General features: G+C 35.7%; 1 protein-coding gene across 7 annotated transcripts in view; it reads right to left on the bottom strand.

Annotated features, from left to right (window-relative positions):
- OSBPL9 (oxysterol binding protein like 9) overlaps positions 1–21503 on the bottom strand; it is a 167054-nt gene that overhangs the window by 29668 nt on the left and 115883 nt on the right. For 2 of the 7 annotated variants that reach the window (XM_037999834.2, XM_037999851.2), the window contains 5 exons: positions 14225–14320; positions 13086–13133; positions 11412–11441; positions 9596–9646; positions 3477–3515 (listed from right to left, as the gene is read on the bottom strand). In XM_037999834.2, the coding sequence (XP_037855762.2) occupies positions 3477–3515; positions 9596–9646; positions 11412–11441; positions 13086–13133; positions 14225–14320 (264 nt within the window). The remainder of the gene's footprint in view (positions 1–3476; positions 3516–9595; positions 9647–11411; positions 11442–13085; positions 13134–14224; positions 14321–21503) is intronic. The other 5 variants (XM_037999829.2, XM_037999856.2, XM_037999836.2 and 2 more) reach the window with 3 other exon arrangements.

Raw genomic sequence — 21503 nt, forward strand, 5'->3', positions numbered from 1 at the left:
ATTCAGACATGTAGTTAATTTTAGAGGGGAGAAAAGTCTAGGATTCTCTGATTCTAAGTCAAGAAATTATTCTGACAGCATGAAGGCATTTTAAAAAGAAAACTCCGTAACTTACTGATAGGGTTGGGGGGTGGGTGTGTACATGTTAAACCAAGGTCTTTGCCACAGCAAAGTTTACATTTACCATTTAGAAGACTAAACTGGGCAAACTCAAGAAATAAAAATGTAAGTTCTTTAGCTTCAATTGATCTAGAAAACTGAACTTCACATATATATTAAGTAGTGCTTATAACAGAAGATACTAAAACGGAAATATAACAGAAAAATTTTGCCAACGAATAAGCCTACAAAAGCAGTTGTAAAAACTTAAAATCACCTAATAATAGAAACTGAGGTAATGGTAAAGTTTTTGTAGCATTCTCATGTAATGTCTAAGTTAAAAAATTTTTTTTCCAGGCCATATGAAAAACAAACACACACATTGTTTTCAGAACTGTTAAATGAAAAAAATTTAAAACCAAAAAAACCCAGCCCTCTTTCTGCATGAATATCTAAAACTCATTAAATAAGGTCTCTTCAATCAAGTGATTTGAACACAAGAATTCTGATTCTTGTCACTACAATAGTTTATCTGCCATAAATACTTTAACTGAAAAATGAAGGACACTTAGAGAAAATACCCCCAAAACAACCAGTAATAATTAAAAAAAAAACCCAAAAAACAAAAAACTAAGAAACTGAAGTGGGGAATGTTTTGAAGCACTGAGAAAAGCAAAGAAACAGAGACCTACAGTTTTTAATTTCTTAGAATCCTTAAGTCTCTGATCCTCTATGGGCCTCAGTTTGCCAGTCTGCAAAATAGTCTGTTTTATATGGGTGCTAAGGGCTTTCTGGTTATTACTTTGATTCATTTTCAGATAGCAGACCAAGCCATAATAACTAAACAAGTATCTCAACAAACCTGGAGCTGTTCCTAAAATAAATTCCTTGTTTACACAGCACTTCTCTTGAAAATAACTCCAAATGCTTTACAAAGACAAAATTCCACCATTAACGCTTTGATATATAGGAGTAAGAATATGTCACACCTCCTTACCCCTCCCACTGAAGGGAATAAGAAATAAAATAACTTTGGAACAAGGGACCAGAATTATCTTTTGGATGTAATCTTTTATTTTCCAGATGAAAAATGTTCTTACAATTAGGCTGGTCAACCAAAGAAAACACTTAAAAACTTTTTGCACTGTTAAACAAAAATTATGGGAGGCTACTGTTTTGGATTGAACTCTTGTACTAGGGCCCAACAGATTAGACCAAACCAAAATGGAGTCACTCTTGCTAAATGCCGTATCATTAAACTCTAAGGAAGCAAGTGGATCCCAAAATAGACCAGTTTTTTTTTCCTGAAAATAGGAGATTCCAGTCTACCTGAGTCAGTGTAATATGGAAATGCTCTCTGTTTTAACCCTTAAAAGTAATCTGATGTTATCAGCATTTTTTCCTGTTACAGTTCTCACCTTACAAAACCCACTGTTTGCCATTGCCCAGTGGGACCTCTCATTCTATTTTGTAGAATGGAGGCTGACCCAATCCATGCATCTTGAATAAAAGCCAATTCGATCTATGATTCAATTTGTTGTAATTTTGTCTTTTGACAGCATGTATATTAAAAGTACTTGATCTTTTTGTTATTGTTGTTTTTGATAGAAAAAATAACGATGCTACACTTATCTCCAGTCCTTGGTCAGTCAACTTCAGGCTAAAATATGTCACATTACATTCTACAACTTGCTTTAAAAATAAATGTGCAGAGCTTGAGAAGCAAAAATACTACTACTCAGCCCTCATCTGTTGTGACATTAATGAAACCCATGTAATACAATGTATTGTACATACACATACATGTATGTATAGCTAATATTTATTGAATACTATGTGTTTGTTCTGTACCTTACAACACGCTTCTATGGTAGAACCTTTCAGTTTTCTTTACAGGAAAAGACATTAAGACTCAGAAAGGTTAAGTAATTTGCCAAGGTCACAGGTAGTGAGTGGCAGGGCTGTTTTATTTGAATCCAAGCAGCCTGCCTCTAAGGCCTATTCCATGAACAGTTCCTCTATTTTTCCAAAATAAAAATTCTTAAGGAAAATATGCTCTAGTCCCTGGGCAAATGATTCAAAGATATTTTTCTATTAGTTTAAATTTTCTATGAGCATGAACTTTCTAGATGTTTTTCATTGCAAATTATCAAGTGTTTTTGGTATGTTTTATAAAATCCTGCCTCTTTTATTCAACATAATATAATTAATTTGGCTTTGAGGGAAAAGAGATAAAAATAACAGCCAACAAGGTTTTCCTTTGGAGTCTCTGGGGACCATATAATGTTAGACAATACATAGAGTCCTTTCCCATGAGGCTAACAATCTTCAACAGTATCTCAGGAAGAAATATTTCACTTTGTATTACATTTATATCATACAACTGTATTATATCACCATGGATCATACTTTGAACTGACAAGAATTCTGATGTATTTAATTCAAATTCCAAACATGTTTGTTTTACTCCTGCTTTCTTAAGAAATATGCAAACACAGATTTAACTTAAAATTGTTTTAAAACCAAATACAAAGATAACATACTCATCCTTTCAAGTACAATCATGAGATGTTTTTGAAAATTTACAGAATGTTTTTCCAGATCTCAGACAAGCTGGCATTTGTAAGTCTAGGACCAAAAAAAAAAAAAAAAGGCTGCCTCCTACTTCAGGAATACAGACTGAACAGAGGTCACTCAGTTACCATAAAACTAGGGTAATCACAAACCACAAACCTTCAAACTCTTTTATTTCCAGCTGGGAAATACTAACAATACAATTTTCTTCCTTCTTTTTAGAGGGGAAGTTGAATATAAGGAAAAGGTAAAAAGATAAGAGAGAGGAAAGAGTAAGAAGATGGCTATAAGAGACAGAATTCATGTTGTAAATTGTTCCAACAAAAATGCAGTACATACCACATTAACAATGATGGTTAACACACACACAAAAACTAAAAATAAAAGATAAAATAATAGGAACCTATAAACATATTCAAATAGATTAAGGTGTGTTTCACTATTGTACTCCCCCCCAACCCCACTTTCATCTGAGAAAAAAAGAAATTAGACAAGAAATGTGGCACTGAGTTATGCATTATTTAATTGAAAAAGCTGAGTATTCATACCATGATTAACCCTTCAAGTTAATACATGCAAAGTGATTCAATCTGAACCCACACTTAGAAAAATTTTAAGACTGTCATTTCCCCTGCAAATGATTGCTGAAAGATGTGGGCTTAAAGGAAATTGCGAGAGTCAACAACAAAAAGCAGTGAGTAGTTGGCATTGAAAAATGAGTAGTAATTCAGGCTTCTCCTGATATGACTGGTTATAATGCTCTGCAGAAGTAAAGGGAAACAAAAAGATTAGATTAAACTTACTATCATTCCATCTGCGTGCTTCTCCACATTACTCTGGTCCTTAAGGAAAAATGTTAAAAATATTAACTTTATTCTTACAATTAAGTAACTCCTTGTGTATTTCTCCTACAAGAAAGCTTATTTACTAGGTAAGTAACAATGTCAGAACATGATTTCTCTGCCTCCATTAAGATTTTAATTCCATGTGTACATTCTGAGCCAAACACAATTCTAACACTGGCTACACAAAAATCAACACCAACAGCATGGCAATTATTTTTCTATATAGGGATTTAACTAAGTTCATCGTGGAAATATCCCGTAGAACTCTAGTCACGTTCAAAATTCCAGGCAAAAGTGATCTCTACACAGATGAACCTTTGAAAATATGATGTTAAGTGAAAGAAGCTAGTCACAAAAGACCACATATTGTAATACTCAACTTACATGAAGAGTCAAGAATAGACAAATCTAGAGAGAGAAAGCAGATTAATAGTTGCCAAAGGCTGGATGGGGTGGGGGGTAGGAGGCTGTTGGAAAAGAAAGGGAGGCACTGACATTCCTCAACTTACAGTGGAGTTTACCTCCCAATAAACCCATCTGAAGTTGAAAATACAGTAAGTCAAAGACGCATTTAATTCATCTAACCTACCAAACAGCATAGCTTATCCTAACCTACCTTAAACGTGTTATAGAACACTTATATTAGCCTATAGTTGGGCAAAAACCATCTTGCAGAGTTTCAGTTGGTTGCCCTTGTGATCATGTGGCTGACTGGGAGCTATAGCTTGTTGCCACTGCCCAGCATAGTGAGAGAAGATCATATGGCATTATCAGTAGCCTAGGAAAAAACCAAAACTCAAAATTCAAAGTACAGTTTCTATTGAATGCATATTACTTTTTTGCCATCATGAAGTTGAAGAATCCTAAGTTAAACCATTGTTAAGTCAGGGACCATCTATATAGAAAATCTATATAGAAAATGATTGCTTAATAGGTATAGGGTTTCTTTTTGCACTGACACAAGTATGCTAAAATTAAATTATGGTGATGACTGTACAATTTTGTAAATATAATAAAAACCATTGAAATAAACCATTTGCTCATTTATCTCTTTATTGGCCATCTACCCTAGAGTACAATCTTGGTGAGGACTTTGGTCGTCTTACCACTTGTATTAGTCTGTGTGGGCTGCCATAACAAAATACCATAGACTGGGTGGCTTAAAGAACACCCATGATTTTGAAGACTTGGTGCAAAAAGAGAAAGACTCATGCCTGTAATGCCACGCCAGCATTTTGGAAGGCCGAGGACAGAGAATCACTTGAAGCCAGGAGTTGAGACCAGTCTGGGCAAAAAAGCGAGACCCTGTCTCTACAAAAAATTTAAAAATTAGTGAGTGGGGCACTGTGGTGAGCACCTGTAGTCCCAGCTACACAGGGGGCTGAGGCAGGAGGATCACTTGTACCCAGGAGTTTGAGGTTACAGTGAGTTATTTATGACTTTGACACTGCACTCCAGTCTGGGTGACAGAGCAAGACACTATCTCTCAGAAAAAGAGAGAAAGGGAAAGAAAGAAGAGAGAAGGAGAATATGAACTATCTCATTAGTAAATTTTTATACTGATTACATGTTGAAATAGTATTTTTGGTATACTGGGTTAATAAAATACATTATTAAAATTAATCTCACTTGTTTCTTTTTACCTTTTAAAATGTTGTTATAAGAAAATTTTAAATTATATTTATAGCTTTCATATTTTTATTGTATAGCACTGGTCTAGACTTAGGATATTCAATAGGAACTGACAAAATTAAAGCCTCAAATTCTGTCATCAACAGTATTTATTTGCATCTATTTTATGCAAGATTATAAAAACTACATAAATCAAATTGATCTGTGTCTACCTTGAAAAATGTTAATAGTCTCTATCTTTGCCTATAAGAATAACCATTTAAAGTGCCTGATTTTAATTGTATTGAAATACTGTTTTACCGCATGATTTAACTGGTGAAAATCAACCAGAGTTTAAATTTGTAGCAACTATATCACATAACCAAAGCATGTCTAGCACAGCCTTTCAATTTCAGTGATAATTAAACAATGCAAAAATAGTGCTCTGGTAAATCATAGTCAACCCCCTGGCACATGCCATTCTGACAGGCATTCTGAGTTGTGGTATGTGGTCACATCACCTGACTGATACTGGTTAAGTCTCCACCTGCAGAGGCCTCCTAGCTTATCTTCCCTCTGTCCTGCCCTACTCTTCCCTTCTCTCCCCTTACCCCCCAGCTCCACTGCAGTCTCCCAGGAGAACATCAGCTGTCTCCACCAAGGGTAAAAGGAAGGATGTCTTCTGAGATAACAAAGTCCACTTGAAAATTCCACTAACCAGGTGGTCTCAAAACTTTGCTACACATTAAAACCACCCAGGGGTTTAAAATAATCCCAATACCCAGGTGATACCCCATACAAGAGAATTATAACAGAATGTCTACAGGTGGGAGCCAGGAATCAGAACTGATTTCCAAATGACTCCAGTGTGCGGTAAAGTTTGGGAACCAATACGCTAATCATTTAGGCAGGAGAGAATCTACTGGGAGTGGGAATTCAAATGAAAGAATCAAAACTGGAAAGAGCTTAAAATTAAAACTTTTACTTACAGCATGCCACCTCTAAGAAGCTGATACTAATCAGCCCCAAACAAGAAAGGTATCAAATTAGCTATCTTCTCATATCACTTTGGGGTCTCAAATGGCATTATCTCCCTCAAAGTAGTTGATTCCGATATTTTATTAACCTGCCAGTGAATAACAGTCTGCCAAAGTGGCTATAACAATTTATATTTCCATCAGTACTCAATGGAAGTTCTCCAATTTTTACCAGATGTGTTACTGTCACTTTAAAATTTGCATCCTTCTATTTTTTAAAATTTAATAAACACTTATTTAGAACTTATTACATGCCAGCTACCAAAAGCATCACAAATAATAATTCATTTAGTCTCACAGTATCAGTAAGAGCCGACATTATTATTACCCCTCTTGTATATGGAATATAAACCAAAGCACAGCCAGGATAAATAAACTTCCTCCAGAGGTGGGGCTTGGATTCATACTCAGTACGGGTCCATAATCCATGCTCTTTAAGACTATGCAAAGTTGACTGTCATTATTATTCTAAAATCTTTTATTTTAATCACAGATTGATTAAATTTACCTAAAGATTAGTTTATAGGGATGGTCATCACAGCACATCAGAGAGGTGGCTAAGTAAAAAAAAATCACACATATAGTGAAAATACTAAACCATGCAACCATTAAAAGTAATGCATTAGAAAAATCACTCAGTAATTCAGTTATTTATCAGGCACCTCCTATATGGTAAGCAACTGTGGGTACTGAGGATACAATGGGGTTATGGACTGAATGTTTGTGTCCCTTCCCAAATTCCTATGTTGAAGCCCTAACCCCAAAGGTAGCTATATTTGGAGATGAGACCTCTACAGAAGTAACTAAAGTTAACTGGGATCATAAGGATGGGGCCTCGATTCAATAAGATTAGTGTCCTTGTAAGAAGAGACACCAAACAGTTTGCTATCTCATATGTGCATGCTCCCTCTCTCTGTGCATACTCACCACAGAAAGACTATGTGAAGACATGGCTATTTACATGCCAAGAGAAGAGTCCTCATCAGAAACTGAACAGGCCAGAATGTTGATCTTGAACTTCTGGCTTCCAGAACAGTGAGAAAATAAACTTCTGTTCTTTAAGCCACCCAGTCTATGGGGTTTTGTTATGGCAGCCCATGCAGACTAATGTAAGTGGTAAGACGAGCAAAGTCTTCACCAAGATTGTACTCTAGGGTAGATGGCCAATAAAGAGATAAACAAATATATCATGTAAACTTGACGAGTGATATAAGGCCACGAAGAAAAAGAAACCAGTGGGAGGTATAGATTATTTTAGACACAGGAGTCAGGAAAAGTCTTTCCAAAGATGTTCCTTGTGCTAAAAACCTGAATAAAGTGAGACAGTGAGCCTGGTGGAAATCTGTGGGAAATGTCCACCATGTGGAGGGAAAACCAAGTAAAAATTCCTAAAGCGGGGGTTGGGGAGAAGCTTGTCTTGCCTGAGAAAAAGAAATGAGCCAATGTTACTGGAATGGTGTGACCAAGCAAGGGTAGGAGACAGGTTAAGAGGGCAGTGAACGTAAGTAATTTCTATTTCTTTACAAATGAGATGGAAAACATCAGGGGTATTTGAGCTGGCAAGTGACATGGTCTCATGTACATTTAAATTGAGTTTAAAGATATAAACAGAGTCCATATACGGTACAAATATAATTGAGGATTGTATTTGTACATAAGAAGCCTTAACAACAATAAAACTTCCTTCTGGAATAAATAAAAGGCCAAATTTCATTTACGTGATCCAAGTTACCCATTGCGAAGAACCCTAAAACATAGTTTTATTAAGCTGGGCTAACACAGACAGGTAGCAAGTACAAATTACACTAAAAATGTTCTTGATGAGTGGCTAAACAGTGAACTACTGAAATAGGCTAGGCTAACCTACTGTACGACTATCTAAAGTCCTGAATGATTTTCAGAGATCACCCAAACTAGCCTAAACACTGTATCAGCTCCTTTGCTTCCCCAATCTTCAAGAGAAGGCTGTATGGATTCCCTAAAATATCTAGTCTCTCAGGGCATGGTGTAGTCTACTGGTTATCTACAGGTAAACTTTTGGATAACTGTAGGTGCTTCTACTCACCTATGTAATTCCAGAGCCAAGAAAAACTAAAATAAAAAACCTTATCTCTTTTGTGCCACCAATCCTAACTTCCCTTCTGTTTGGCTTTGGAATATACTATGATCTACAACAGGAAATGAAAAATTTAGACACATACATAGGAAATCTAGGTATCACTAACATCGAGAAATAGAACATAAGCCCTAAGTTCTGACACTTTATGTATAATATATTGGACTGGGTTTGGTAGCTCACGCCTGTAATCTCAGCACTTGGGGAGGCCAGGAGTTCAGACCAGCCTGGGCAACATGGTGAAACCCTGTCTCTACCAAAAATATAAGAATTAGCCAGGTGTGGTGGTGCATGCCTGTAACCTCAGCTACTCAGGAGGCTGAGGCATGAGAATCAGTCGAACCCAGGAGGCAGAGGTTGCAGTGAGCCGAGATTATGCCACTGCACTCCAGCCTGGGCAACAGAGCAAGACTCTGTCTCGAAAAATAAAAAATATATTTTAAATCTGGCCTCAAAAGAAAATGACATTGCCCCATTTAATTTACAAGCTAAATATCCTTACTATCCAAACACAAATGGATTGTCCTATGCTATTGTGTCATTAACAATAGTAGGTTAAAAGTCTCTATGATTTGGCAAACAAATATATGCAACTGAAGAAGTAAAAGAGATGAGTAATTATAAACTCATTCAAACAACATTTCTCAACTTGGCTGCAGAGCTGGTCACCCACCCCTTGCTGGAAATAAAGGCAAGTAGTGAAGTAGAAATATTTTTTAAAATTCCTATTCTCAAACAATAATATTCTTATTTCAGAAAATCTCAGGCAATAAAATATATATTTAGGTTGAACACACCAAAATTTTTCAGAAAAAGAGACAACATATATGAAATTTTTAATCCACAATAATTCAAATATATTGTTTCATGAATAAAGAATTAAAATCCACTAATATAGTTCACTACCAGAAAAAAATCTGTAATAATTTTTAAAAATATATCTCTATTATATTCTTCATTATGGACAATAACTGTAAGAACTTACTTCTCTATTTTCTAAGAAAAACTTTTTTTGTGGAAGCTTTTGTAAAATATGTCCCTGTTCCAAGCAGTGATAAGGGATAAAATGGAAGGAAGGGGTGAGTCATTCAAACATGCTCCCCTCCTTCCCAGCTACCAGAAATGACATTACCAGAAACAGTAGCTAAGATAACATCCAAACACAATAGTTGTTCCATAGTATAAGCTCACAATACAGTTTAATGTAGAAAGGTACTATGTTTCAGATCTGAGTTTTTTCACTATTAAAGAAAAATGTCTTTTTAATTTTTGAACTCCATATATAAAGGTAACTGAAAGTAAAATTTACTTACTTTGGCAATCTGCAGCAACACAATGCAGTGTTTAATTGATTCTACCATGCTCTATAAAAACAAAACACTGATTTTAGGATCTTGGCTCAAATAAAATGGATATATAACATAAAAATAAAACATAAAAATCATAAAAACATAAAACATAAAAATCAGTTCAAATGCATAGTGTTTAAGTCTATACTACACGAGAAATATCCTCTTTGGATCTAGTGGGTTCTAGTGTGCTGATAATGTTAAATGAAGTTATTCATTAGCAGTTCTATGAATTTTAACAAATGCCACAAATTGTTAATTTATACCAAATAATATATTTTTTTTTCTTTTTTCTTTTTTAAGAGACAAGGTCTCACTATGCTGATCAGGCCGGATAGCAGTGGCTATTCACAAACATGATTATCGCACACTACAGCCTCAAACTCATGGGCTCAAGCGATCCCGCTGCCTCAGCCTCCCGAGTAGCTGGCACTACATGCACATGCCACCATGCCTGGCTCCAAATGGTTTTTCAACACTTCAAACAGAAAGACATACGAATCTGATTAACTTCCAGATTCTTACATCAACAGCAGCAACCCTAAGAAATCTACCTAAGAAGTTGATGGGCTGGGTATGGTGATTCACACCTGTAATCCCACTGCTTTGGCAGGCCAAGGAAGGAGGATCGCTTGAGGCTAGGAGACCAGCCTGGGCAACATAGCAAAATCCCATCTCTACAAAAAATTAAAATAAAAATCAGCCGTGCATGGTGGCGTGTGCCTATAGCCCTAGGCTGAAGCAGAAGGACTGTCTGAGCCCAAGAGTTCGAAGCTGCAGTGAGCTATGACTGCACCATTGTACTTCAGCCTGGATGACATAGCAAGACCCCTGTTTCTTTAAAAAAAAAAAAAAAAAAAAAAAGACTTTGATGGAAGTATGAAGAATAAAGGATCCTGTCAAAACACTGGTGAATCAAATTATTATTTTGCCTGTTTTAAAATTTTGAGCAAGCTACACATCTCATTAGTAGCCCATTATATAATGTCAGAAGTCCACTCTATCAGAAAACTTGAATTACAATATATTTTAATAAGAAGCCAGTTGCAGTCGCTCATGCCTACAATCCCATCACTTTTTTTTTTTTTTTTTTTTTAAAGACAGAGTTTCGCTCTTTTTGCCCAGGCTGAAGTGCAATGGTGCGATCTCAACTCACCGCAACCTCTGCCTCCCAGGTTCAAGCAATTCTCCTGTCTCAGCCTCCAGAGTAGCTGAGATTACCAGTCATAAGCCACCACGTCCAGCGAATTTTGTATTTTTAGTAGAGACGGGGTTTCTCCATGTTGGTCAGGCTGGTCTGGAACTCCCGACTTCCGGTGATCCATCCACCTCGGCCTCCCAAAGTGCTGGGATTACAGGCGTGAGCCACCATGCCCGGCCAATCCCGCCACTTTTGAAGGCTGAGGCAGGAGGATCGTTTAAGCCCAGGAGTTGAGACCCAGACAACATAGTAAAACCCTGTCTTAAGAATCAAAGAAATTAATTTTTTAAAAATATGAAATAATATATCCATTGTGCGTGGATGACACGTTTTATCCAAGGTTTCAGACAAGATCAGAAACAGGTAAATGGTACATGAAGTCAATTTCAATTAAGGAGCTTATTCTATTAGCATTATTTTAAATTCCTTTAGAAAATAATCAATGCTTAAGCACCCCTGTATAAATTCATAAAAACTAACATTTCAATTGCTGTCATCAATAGTGGCAGCTTAAAATAGAAATAACATTTTAAAACATTTTCTAATGCAAAGTCAGAGTGTATCAAATATATAACTTACATTTGTTGTCTCTTTGAGAGTTTCAATTTTCTGTGAAAAATAGTAAGTTTAAACAGAAATAATCAGAAGGACAAAGAAGCACAGTTGCTTTTTACTGGCTAGTCATTTAAAGAATTTACCAAAATGTACTCATTCTAAGTGAGTACAAACAAGTTGGAAAGGGAGTACTTTTTGTTATATTTTGTTTTTTATCTAAATCAATTATTTGTATAAAAATTCCAGACATTTTATGAATTATATACCCTCTTTAATAAAATTCATGTGATTCAATTTAAGGTTTGTAAGAATAGTATAAAACATTCTTATTCCTGGTTGAGCATGGTGGCTCGAGCCAGTAATCCCAGCATTTTGGGAGGCCGAGGAGGGAGGATCATGAAGTCAGGAGATCAAGAACCATCCCGGCCAACACGGTGAAACCCCACCTCTACTAAAAATACAAAAAATTAGCCGGGCGTGTTGGCGGGCACCTGTAGTCCCAGATACTCGGGAGGCTGAGGCAGCAGAATGGCGTGAACCCGGGAGGCAGAGCTTGCAGTGAGCTGAGGTCGTGCCACTGCACTCCAGTCTGGGTGACAGAGCAAGACTCCGTCTCAAAACAAAACAAACAACAACAACAACAACAACAAAAATTATTATTCCTCACCTGAAAACAAGTTTTGGTTTTTCTACGAATTTCACTTATTTTGAAATCACATTTATCTTTCCTAAGTTGTTTTAAAATGACATGGGACTAAATTCCAAAACTAAGAATGAAAGGTGAGTTAGAACATGAGTTACTATTAACAGGTATAAAAGAGCCAAATGCAAGGCTATATAGTCAACAGAAAAGCAAAAAAAAAAAAAAAAGAAAAAAAGAAATATAGCCAAGGAGGGGAAAAATGTTAATTAGAAAAAAGACAATATGCAAACTACAAAGTAGCTGTCAGAAATGCAACTGGGGGACAATAAAGAACCATAATTAAACCCATAATTAAAACATGATTTGTTTCTTCATATATGGCTTTTTATTTATTCTGAATATTCTTGCTGGTTGGTTTATTGGTATCTGAAGTGACCATATGTAAATATAATAACTTTCTACCTTCAACATATGATACAGGAAAAGGAAATAACTTACTCCTAGGAATATAATACAGAAAAGGTATTATATTAAAACTCTAGGCTGGGTGTGGTGGCTCACACCTGTAATCACAGCACTTTGAGAGGCCGAAGTGGGTGGATCACCTGAGGTCAGGAGTTTGAAACCAGCCTGGCCAACATGGTGAAACCCCGTCTCTACTAAAAATACAAAAATTGGCCAGGTGTGGCGCATGCCTGTAATCCCAACTACTTGGGAGGCTGAGACAGGAGAATCGTTTTAACCCAGAAGGTGGATGCTGCAATGAGCTGAGATCGTGCCACTGCACTCCAGCCTGGGCAACAGAGCAAGACTCTGTCTCAGAATGAAACAAAACAAAACAACCCCCACAACTCTGTAAATTATCCTTTTGCTTACTTAAGAAACCATAACAGAAATTTATCAGAAAAGTGCCCTTGAGGTCCATATGGCAGTAATATTATAGTAGGTCAATAATATTATTATAATAAGTAAAAACACACTAAGGTACTTAGTCTTCTCCAAAAGGCTGTGGAATTTACAATTTTTAACGTCAAAATCATGGTTATGGAAGTTACCTTTCTCTGTTCATCTTCTTTGCAGTTTTGAAGCTTGTCATCAAAAAGCTACAAGATTTTTAAAAATGGTTATAGTATCAAGTCACTTTACTACACCGTGTACATTCACTAAACACAGAAAAGCAAACATTAGTTCTTAAACACATTTCATCCAGGGATGATTTATGTTATTTTCAAGACAACATGTATTTTTTTTCAAGGCACTCAATCGAAGTCATATTCTACTGTATCAAATTCTATCATATGAAATCATTTTAACTGGTCAAGATCAATCACTCTGGAAGAATTATAACCAAAAGAAAACAGACGACTTTTAAGAAATTGAACTATCAATTCAAACTTGAAGTTTTTTTCTGCTTTGTTTTCGAAGTTTATCAACAGTCCTTTTCCCAGCACCTCTGCTTTTAATTAAAGTAGGAACTGAAGGAGACAATTCATTTCAGTAATGATAAAGGAGGTAGAAAAATCACTTCCCCATATTCCATCCCCCTCAAATTAAAAAAGCGTTAGAAATTGAGCTGCTAGGCAGGGCACGGTGACTCACGCCTGTAATCCCAGCACTTTGGGAGGTCGAGGCAGGTGGATCACGAGGTCAGGAGTTCGAGACCAGCCTGGCCAATATGGTGAAACCCTGTCTCTACTAAAAATATAAAAATTAGCCAGGCGTGATGGCGGGCACCTGTAATCCCAGATACTCAGGAGGTTGAGGCAGAAGAATTGCTTGAACCTGGGAGGCAGAGGTTGCAGTGAGCCAAGATCATGCCACTACACTTCAGCCTGGGTGACAGAAAGAGACTCCATCTCAAAAAACAAACGAAAAAAGAAATTAAGCCACTAAAACACAGTTTCGTGGAAATTTTAAACAGAATATGAACCAAATCTAGAATTATTTTTTTCTAATTATGCCTACATATTTACCTTTTTCTTAATGACCAAAAAAGCATTATGTAAATATGCTATTTACTAATATAATTAGAGACAAAGACCTTTGAATAAGTCACCTATCAAGTCTGCTTTAAAAACTGCTGAAGAACCACACGAGGGCTGTAAATTAACATCAAGTAACTGTTTTTACTAAAAAATCAAGCTCAGTAATATTTTCTATTTATATAAATTTAATATACAAATTAATGCCATACCTTTAATTGTTCAATCAAGATTTGTAGGTAAGCGTCAGCTTCTGTAAGTTTCTTATCAAAATCTTGGACACTAGGAACAAATCCTGAATCCAAACCCTAAAGAAAGAGAATTTGCAATGAATCTACCAGAACTCAAGCAATGTTTAATAGTACACAAAATACTTCCTTCATACATGAAGACATTTCAAGTTTTAAAACACAGTTCTACTTTGACACAAATAATGGGTCTATTTAAGTGTTAGGTCTATTTAAATAGTGGTACATCAACCTTCCTCATTAACTTGGAACACTGCTTCCCTTCTCATCAATTACACATGCTGCTGCTCAAATTGGATTTACTCTTCTCTCCAGAATCACTTTCTTATCTCCCCCAAACCCTGTAATTGGCTCCCAATCACCACCAGAACCACAGTAATTTAACAAAGGAACATAAACAAAACCCACCTATGTTACGTCCTATTTTCCCCCTTTTCGTTCACTTCATTCCTCCCCTTCCCTAAATGTTAACTTCATATTCTCACTGTTTGGTTCTCCCATTCCTCAACTCACCCCATGATCTCTGAAGTTTTCCTCCCTCCTCCCCTACTAAAGAAAGAACCTCTAAATTTTCTCCTCTTCTAAGAAGTGGCCCCTCTCTAAGTGAAAGAAACAACACCTCTCCTAGTCAAGTTTCCTACTCACTTTCACCCTTGGTGTGAACAGTACACTTAGACAGGGTATAGATGTTAATTTATTTAGAAGGCCTACTTATTTCTCAGTCTAAAAGTGTATCATTTGCATGTCCTACTTTTTGCATACTTAAAGAGTTTAAGCTCCAAGAGCATTTGGATTCTTATGTTTTAACTTTAACCAAAAGAAACCTCTGAGTTCTTAATCATCTCTGACTAAAAAATACATCAATCCCGGGTGTAAAACACAAAACAGTTGGAGACAATATGACAACCACCATGCCACATTTTCATGCCCAGTCATCATACTGTTAAGCAGGGGACTGAGGGTTAGGAACCGCTACTGTAAAAATCCCAACCCAACCACAATACTCTGCACTAAATGGGTAAAATATACTTGATCAACATATCCATCTCACACTTGACTTTCACTTGTCAACTCCTCCCTGCCTTTGCCCAAAGCATGCTGATTATTTTCACATTCTCATTTTAGTAAACTGAAGCCAAAATTTATTTTATATTACAGCAACACCTGATCTTTGTATACTTTATCATTAAAGCACTTTTACAACCATTATCTCAAAACACCAAATTGAGATGTTATGGTATTATGGAAACAGCAATGGGCTGGCAAATCTGGTTTCTAATTCCAGTGCATTCACTAACACAATATTGTGGCTGTCTAAACCTCGGTTTTCTTACCAGCCAAATACGGGCATCCTCCTCCTCCTATTATTAGTACAGCCGCTACTACCTCTACTAAAGATAGCAACTAGTGACACTATCAATTACTACTATTATAGTACTTCTGTTGCTCTCCCCAAACTAAAATTCAAAAATTCGGAACCAAAGAAAAAATAGAATTTAAATAAAAATCTAAGTCCTATTAAGACCACGGGAAAAATCAACTTATCTCATAATTTGTTTTCTTTTTCAAATTCAAAGGTGATAAATATATCTACTTTTTTTTTACATATGTGTCAAGAAACTGTTTGACGATGAGTATTACAAAGCCCCTTCCCAATGGGAGATGACATGTACAAAAACAAAGTTGAAGAAAAAAAAATCTTAATAAACAATGCATACAAAATCCAGATATATTTATAAAACTGTGTTTACACATCTTCATTTTAAAAGATAACCCAAAGAAGTTCCTGTTAGAGACATTTAAAATATATAGTTTGGTGATACAAGATATAGAAATGGATAAATACATCATATTTCATAGATATTAGAGTACTGCCCTATCAAAGAAAGGAGTAATTTATTTCCATGTTACTGTGCCACAGAAAAATCAGGACTGTTTGGCTGGTTTTTTGGTTTTGTTTCGTTTCACACAGCAATGTAACATGACTATCAATAATTAAACTATCAAGATACAGCTAAAATCAGCTAAATACATCATTTTTAGTAAATATTTTAAAAGGTTAATGGCATATTCATAAATGAATAAAAAAGCATCTAAACAAGAGGGGAAAAGTGATCTTTAAGTATTTTCACTCTTCTGAATCTAGAATTAATATTGTAAAAATCTAACTAAAACATCCTTTTTTAACAAATAACCGATTAGATTAAAAATTGTCCAGTGACTGAATGGAAACAGATTTAAATTACTGCTATCTGAACCCTACCTAAATCAATTCTTCAGAAACAACCTTTTGATGTTCGTAGAATCATATAAACCTCACCTTGACTCTCTTCTTAGACTTGCCTCTAGATAGTCTTCTACAACCTTCTTTTAACCCTAGAATAAACTTCACACTTCACAAGGTCCAAGCCAAAGATCTACTCATCAACCCATTTTTCTTTAGGTAATGTATAACAAGAGGTTTACAATGACAGTCCCAGAACTGGCCCAATCATCCTTGCATAGTAATGCACAAATTTTTCATGTACTTAAAAGGAAAATCTATGTATACAGTGCCCCATCTGCAACCAATAAAATATCATATAAAATTCAACAACAACATGAACAAGTAGTTAACAAGTGTTTTCTCAAATCTAGTAAAACTAATACTCTAGAAGAAAACACAAGTATGACTTTATATTGTGACTTACAGCATCAGTCACCTAATTCAACCTCCCATTCACAGAAGTTCTTTTCATAACATCTTTGAAAGTCATCTAGTCTTTTCTTAAGTATCTCATGAGAAACCCATTACTTCCTAATGTAGATTATTTCATAAAAATTCTCCTGAAGTATTAACTGTTCCTCTTTCTATTCAACATTTACAACACTAAGCCATAACACTTATTCATATTAATCCTTTTTAATGCAGTTTTATTTTTATTTATTTTGTAAGACAGGGTCTTGCTCTGTCACCCAGGCTGGAGTGCAGTGGTGCAGTCAGGGCTCACCGCAGCCTCAACCTCCTGAGCTCAAGGAATCCTCCCACCTCAGCCTCCACAGTAGCTGGGACTACAGGCATGTGCCACCAAGTCCAGATAAATTTTTATTTTACTTTTTTGCAAAATAAAATAAAAACTCCTGAGCTCAAGCAATCCTCCCACCTCAGCGTCCCAAAAAGTGCTGAGATTACAAAGTGTGGGCCACTGTGCCTGGCCAAGTTTTAAACAGGACTAAGAATATAGTCCTTTACCATATTGAGGGTGGTCTGTCTTTGAAAAGAACTGAGAATAGGGCAGATCCTTTCAGACAAGAGTGTGACTTCATACTTCTTACAGTAGCTTTTGAGAACAAGTTGGGAGTCAAGTAGATAAACATTCTAGTACTCTGTATTTGCTCTATCTAACATTTATCACATTTTATCATAATTAAATACCTGAGTGACTTCTCTGAAGGACTAAAACTCCACAAGGGCAGGAACTATGCCATTCATTAATCACTATACCCATCAGGGCCAGCTCAGTGTTAAATGAACACACATGGCACTGGCTACAGTGACTGGAAATTGATGCCACAACATGGGTCTTCCTCATGACCTCTTCTCCCCAAGATTTCTCTTGCCTTTCTGTTCTCTTTCTCCTATTCTCTACTCACTCAAGTCTTTTCTCCATGTTGTCTTTCCTTCTCTTTTGTCCAGGTCCTTCAGTAGTAACTGAAGGGATTATGTCACATTATTGGCACTCAGGACCAAAGAGGTTGCTGCTCTTTGGTTTATTACATTGATGTGAGCCACAGCTCTAATTAGATGATTCCTGTATGAATTCATTTAAAGTTTAAATTATACACAACAGTTATAGAGAAATAAAGACAAAACGGTCTGTGATATAACAAGAAATTAAATTAGAAGAATCTCAAAAGAAATTAAACTTCAATCTAATCATAAAATTTAGAAATCTATGTAAAGAAAAACCACTTCTGTGGCGAATATGCTAAAAAAAAAAAATAGTCTCTGGTTTTCAAAAACACTTTATTAATAAAGCTACTGTAGCCTGGGCACAGGGTAAGACCCCGTCGAAAAGAAGGAAGGAAGGAAAGAAGGAAAGAAGGAAAGAAGGAAAGAAGGAAGGAAGGAAGGAAGGAAGGAAGGAAGGAAGGAGGAAGGAAGGGAGGGAGGGAGAAAGGGAGGGAGGGAGGGACAGAGGGAGGGAGGGGGGAGAGGGAAGGGGAAAAGAGGGAAGGGAAGGGCAAGGAAGGGGAAGGGGAAGGAAAGAAGAAAGGGAAGGAAAGAGGAAAGGAAAGGAGGAAGGAAGGGAGGGAGGGAGGGAGAGAGAGAGGGAGAGAGAGAAGGAAGGATGGAAGGAAGGGAGGGAGGGAAGAAGGGAAAGCGAGAAAGAAGCAAAACCTAAAGTAGATATATAAAGTCAAGAAGAACAACACATACTTCTATATCATCCAGGATCTATGTATCCAGTTTAACAGAGAGAGAAAGAGAAACATATACATCTGGACCAATTTAAGGGGAGTTTCTAAAATAATGTACCTAGACTTGTAGAAGAATATCAAACTGCCTCAAAATTGTATGTCGGTACTTCCTACTACCTTTCTAATACTTAAATTAAATAACACTACTTTTTTCAGAAGGAACTTAAAATCTAACAAATGTCAGCAAAATCAATTTTTAATTATTTTAGTTAGGACATTAAACACTATTTATACTTTACTTTACACATACACATAACTGCATGTTTTACCCCCATTAAAAGGAGTACTGCAAGAGAAGCCCCTGAAACTGTCTGAAGTACATATAAATTATAGTTGCTGTGGAGAGACACTTCCTTAGTAAAACAATACGAGAGTCAATTCCCGAGGCAGAGTAGGAGCTTTTAAAGGAATTCCTGCTGACAGAGGAAGAATAATGAATAGTGGAGATAAAGGTGAAGTTCTTGAGTCCAGAATCCGGAAATTAAGAAACCTATGGGTGACCTGAGGAACCGAGAATAAGGTAGAACAGGAAGGCTGAGTAATAACGTTGTAAAAAGAAATTCACAAATGACTAATTATTTTCATATCTAATTTTATTTCACAGTGAAAACTTAAAGGATTAAGTGTCCTATATGCAGTACTTTCTCTTATAGGGCAAAATCTTATATAATAAAAATATGTTGTAAAAAGAGAAAAAGAGAATATATTAGAAGTAAATTATTCTTAGTCTCATAGAAAATTCAGAATAACAAGAAAAACAGGTAAGTTATCAGTAGTAGAATTGTAAAATAAAACAACGGCTTAAAAACTTAACAAAGGAAAAACAAAGAACAAGCCTCCCAATGAAAAATAAATGGCATGAATCTGGACAAAAGTAGACATTTTTTTAAAATTAGCAAAACAAACACCCTATAAGAAAAGTAATGAAAACTTAGCAGGAATGTCATTTTGATTAAAATATGAGAATATTGGAAAGTTTAAGTTCACAATTAGCAATTTGAGATGACATGCATCACAGATAAGCTTTCATCCAAAGAAAGAAGTATAGAGCATACTTACAATTCAATCACTTACAATTATTTTTGAAAATTCAAGAACTGGAGAGATACCAGAAGACTGGAAAAAAGCAAGTGTGGTACTGATCTTCCATAAAAGTAAGGAAAAGAGAGAATAGAAAGTTACCATGCTGTGAGTCTAACATCAATAATCAAGTAAAGGAATAATAAGAGAAAAATCTGTAACTACACAGAGGAAAAGTAGGTACATGAGCAGCAAGTGGCAAATTAAAAAAAAAAAAAAAAGAGATTATGCCAAACATAATGGCTTTTCTGTTCCTTAGAAATTTAAGTTAGCAAATTAAGTTTTTAGAGAAATGACATTTTGTCTCCCTACCAAAAGTGGGTTTGACGATGAAAAATAGTATATTAAAGAGACCAGAAATATTAATTATACCATGATTTTATGTGAGGCACACTAATTTGTGATTTCCTTGGATTACTGAAAATTTGGAAACATTTACAATCCCTATTGTCCCTGTGGTTTATCCATTTCTGCTAAGGGAAGAACAGGACTTAGAAGAACAGGGAAGTTCTGGGGTTAAGAATTTCACCTCTTTTAATCCTAAGGAATATTCAACTATCAATTCATTTGTAGTGAAGACTATCAATTCAAAAATATCCATAAAATTGAGCCTAGTATTAAACCTTTCCTTTCACTGTACCTTAGAGAAGTTATTTTCCATTTAAGCCAATGTCTTGATAATCTAAGCCTTCAAATTAGGTTCTCTATAGTCAACATGGTAGCTGTACCTACCTTACCAACTGCTAGGTACCCCAAGGATGTCCTAAAAAATACGGTCTTTTTCTGTAGTGCTAAGTAAGCAGCTCTAACACCATGGATGCACAATGTATATTAAATTTTTCAGAGTATTAAGTACTCTACTAGACACTTTCCAAGCTTTCTCATTTGATCATTGTAATATAGTAAGGTAGACAGATATTAAACCTATTTTATAAGTGCTTACCCAAATCATCCAGCTGAATTTTTTTTTTTCAATAGGGATATCAACCTAGTCCTCTGACCAAATCCATTATACTTTTCTATTAAATCACAATGATGTTTAAAAGGAATTAATGACAGAAGGGCACTAAAATGTAATCTAAAAACTGCCTGAAGGCCCTTGACACAGTGGAAATGAGCATGAGCTTTAAGGACTCATATAGTTTTAAATCCTGAATCTGCAACTTTCTAATGAATTACCTGTGTGATGTAGCCAAATTACTTTTTCCACCTCCATTTTCTCATCCATGAGTATAATAAAAAACTACTCAAGGTTACTGGAGAGATGAAATGAGTAATACATGTAAAGTAACAGAGTGGTAGGTGTTCTACTTCCCTTTCGTAATTTGGAGCCTTAGATAACCAGGATTCACCACTATATCTCCAGGTCCTTATGTATAGAAGGCACTCAAAGAGTACTGACGGATAAAAACAAAACAAATGAAAAACTAGATAATACTATAACATACAGGCAATTTTCACAGAGATCTACAATCAAGTAAAGGCTATAAGCATAAGTTAAATTGTATTCAACATCCGTTTTAAAAACAAGCTATAAGTTGATGAACTCCCAAGAAGATAATAGAGAATGGTAATTTAAAAAGGAATGAATAACAGACAAAACAAGTGGTAAAACACAGTATGGAAAACAGACCAGGAAAAATATTCCAATTTGAGATGTTCAGGAAAGCACTGGGTATTATGACTGAACCACAAAAGGTAA

This window comes from Chlorocebus sabaeus, chromosome 20, assembly GCF_047675955.1.
Source record: "Chlorocebus sabaeus isolate Y175 chromosome 20, mChlSab1.0.hap1, whole genome shotgun sequence".
NCBI classification, from domain to species: domain Eukaryota; kingdom Metazoa; phylum Chordata; class Mammalia; order Primates; family Cercopithecidae; genus Chlorocebus; species Chlorocebus sabaeus.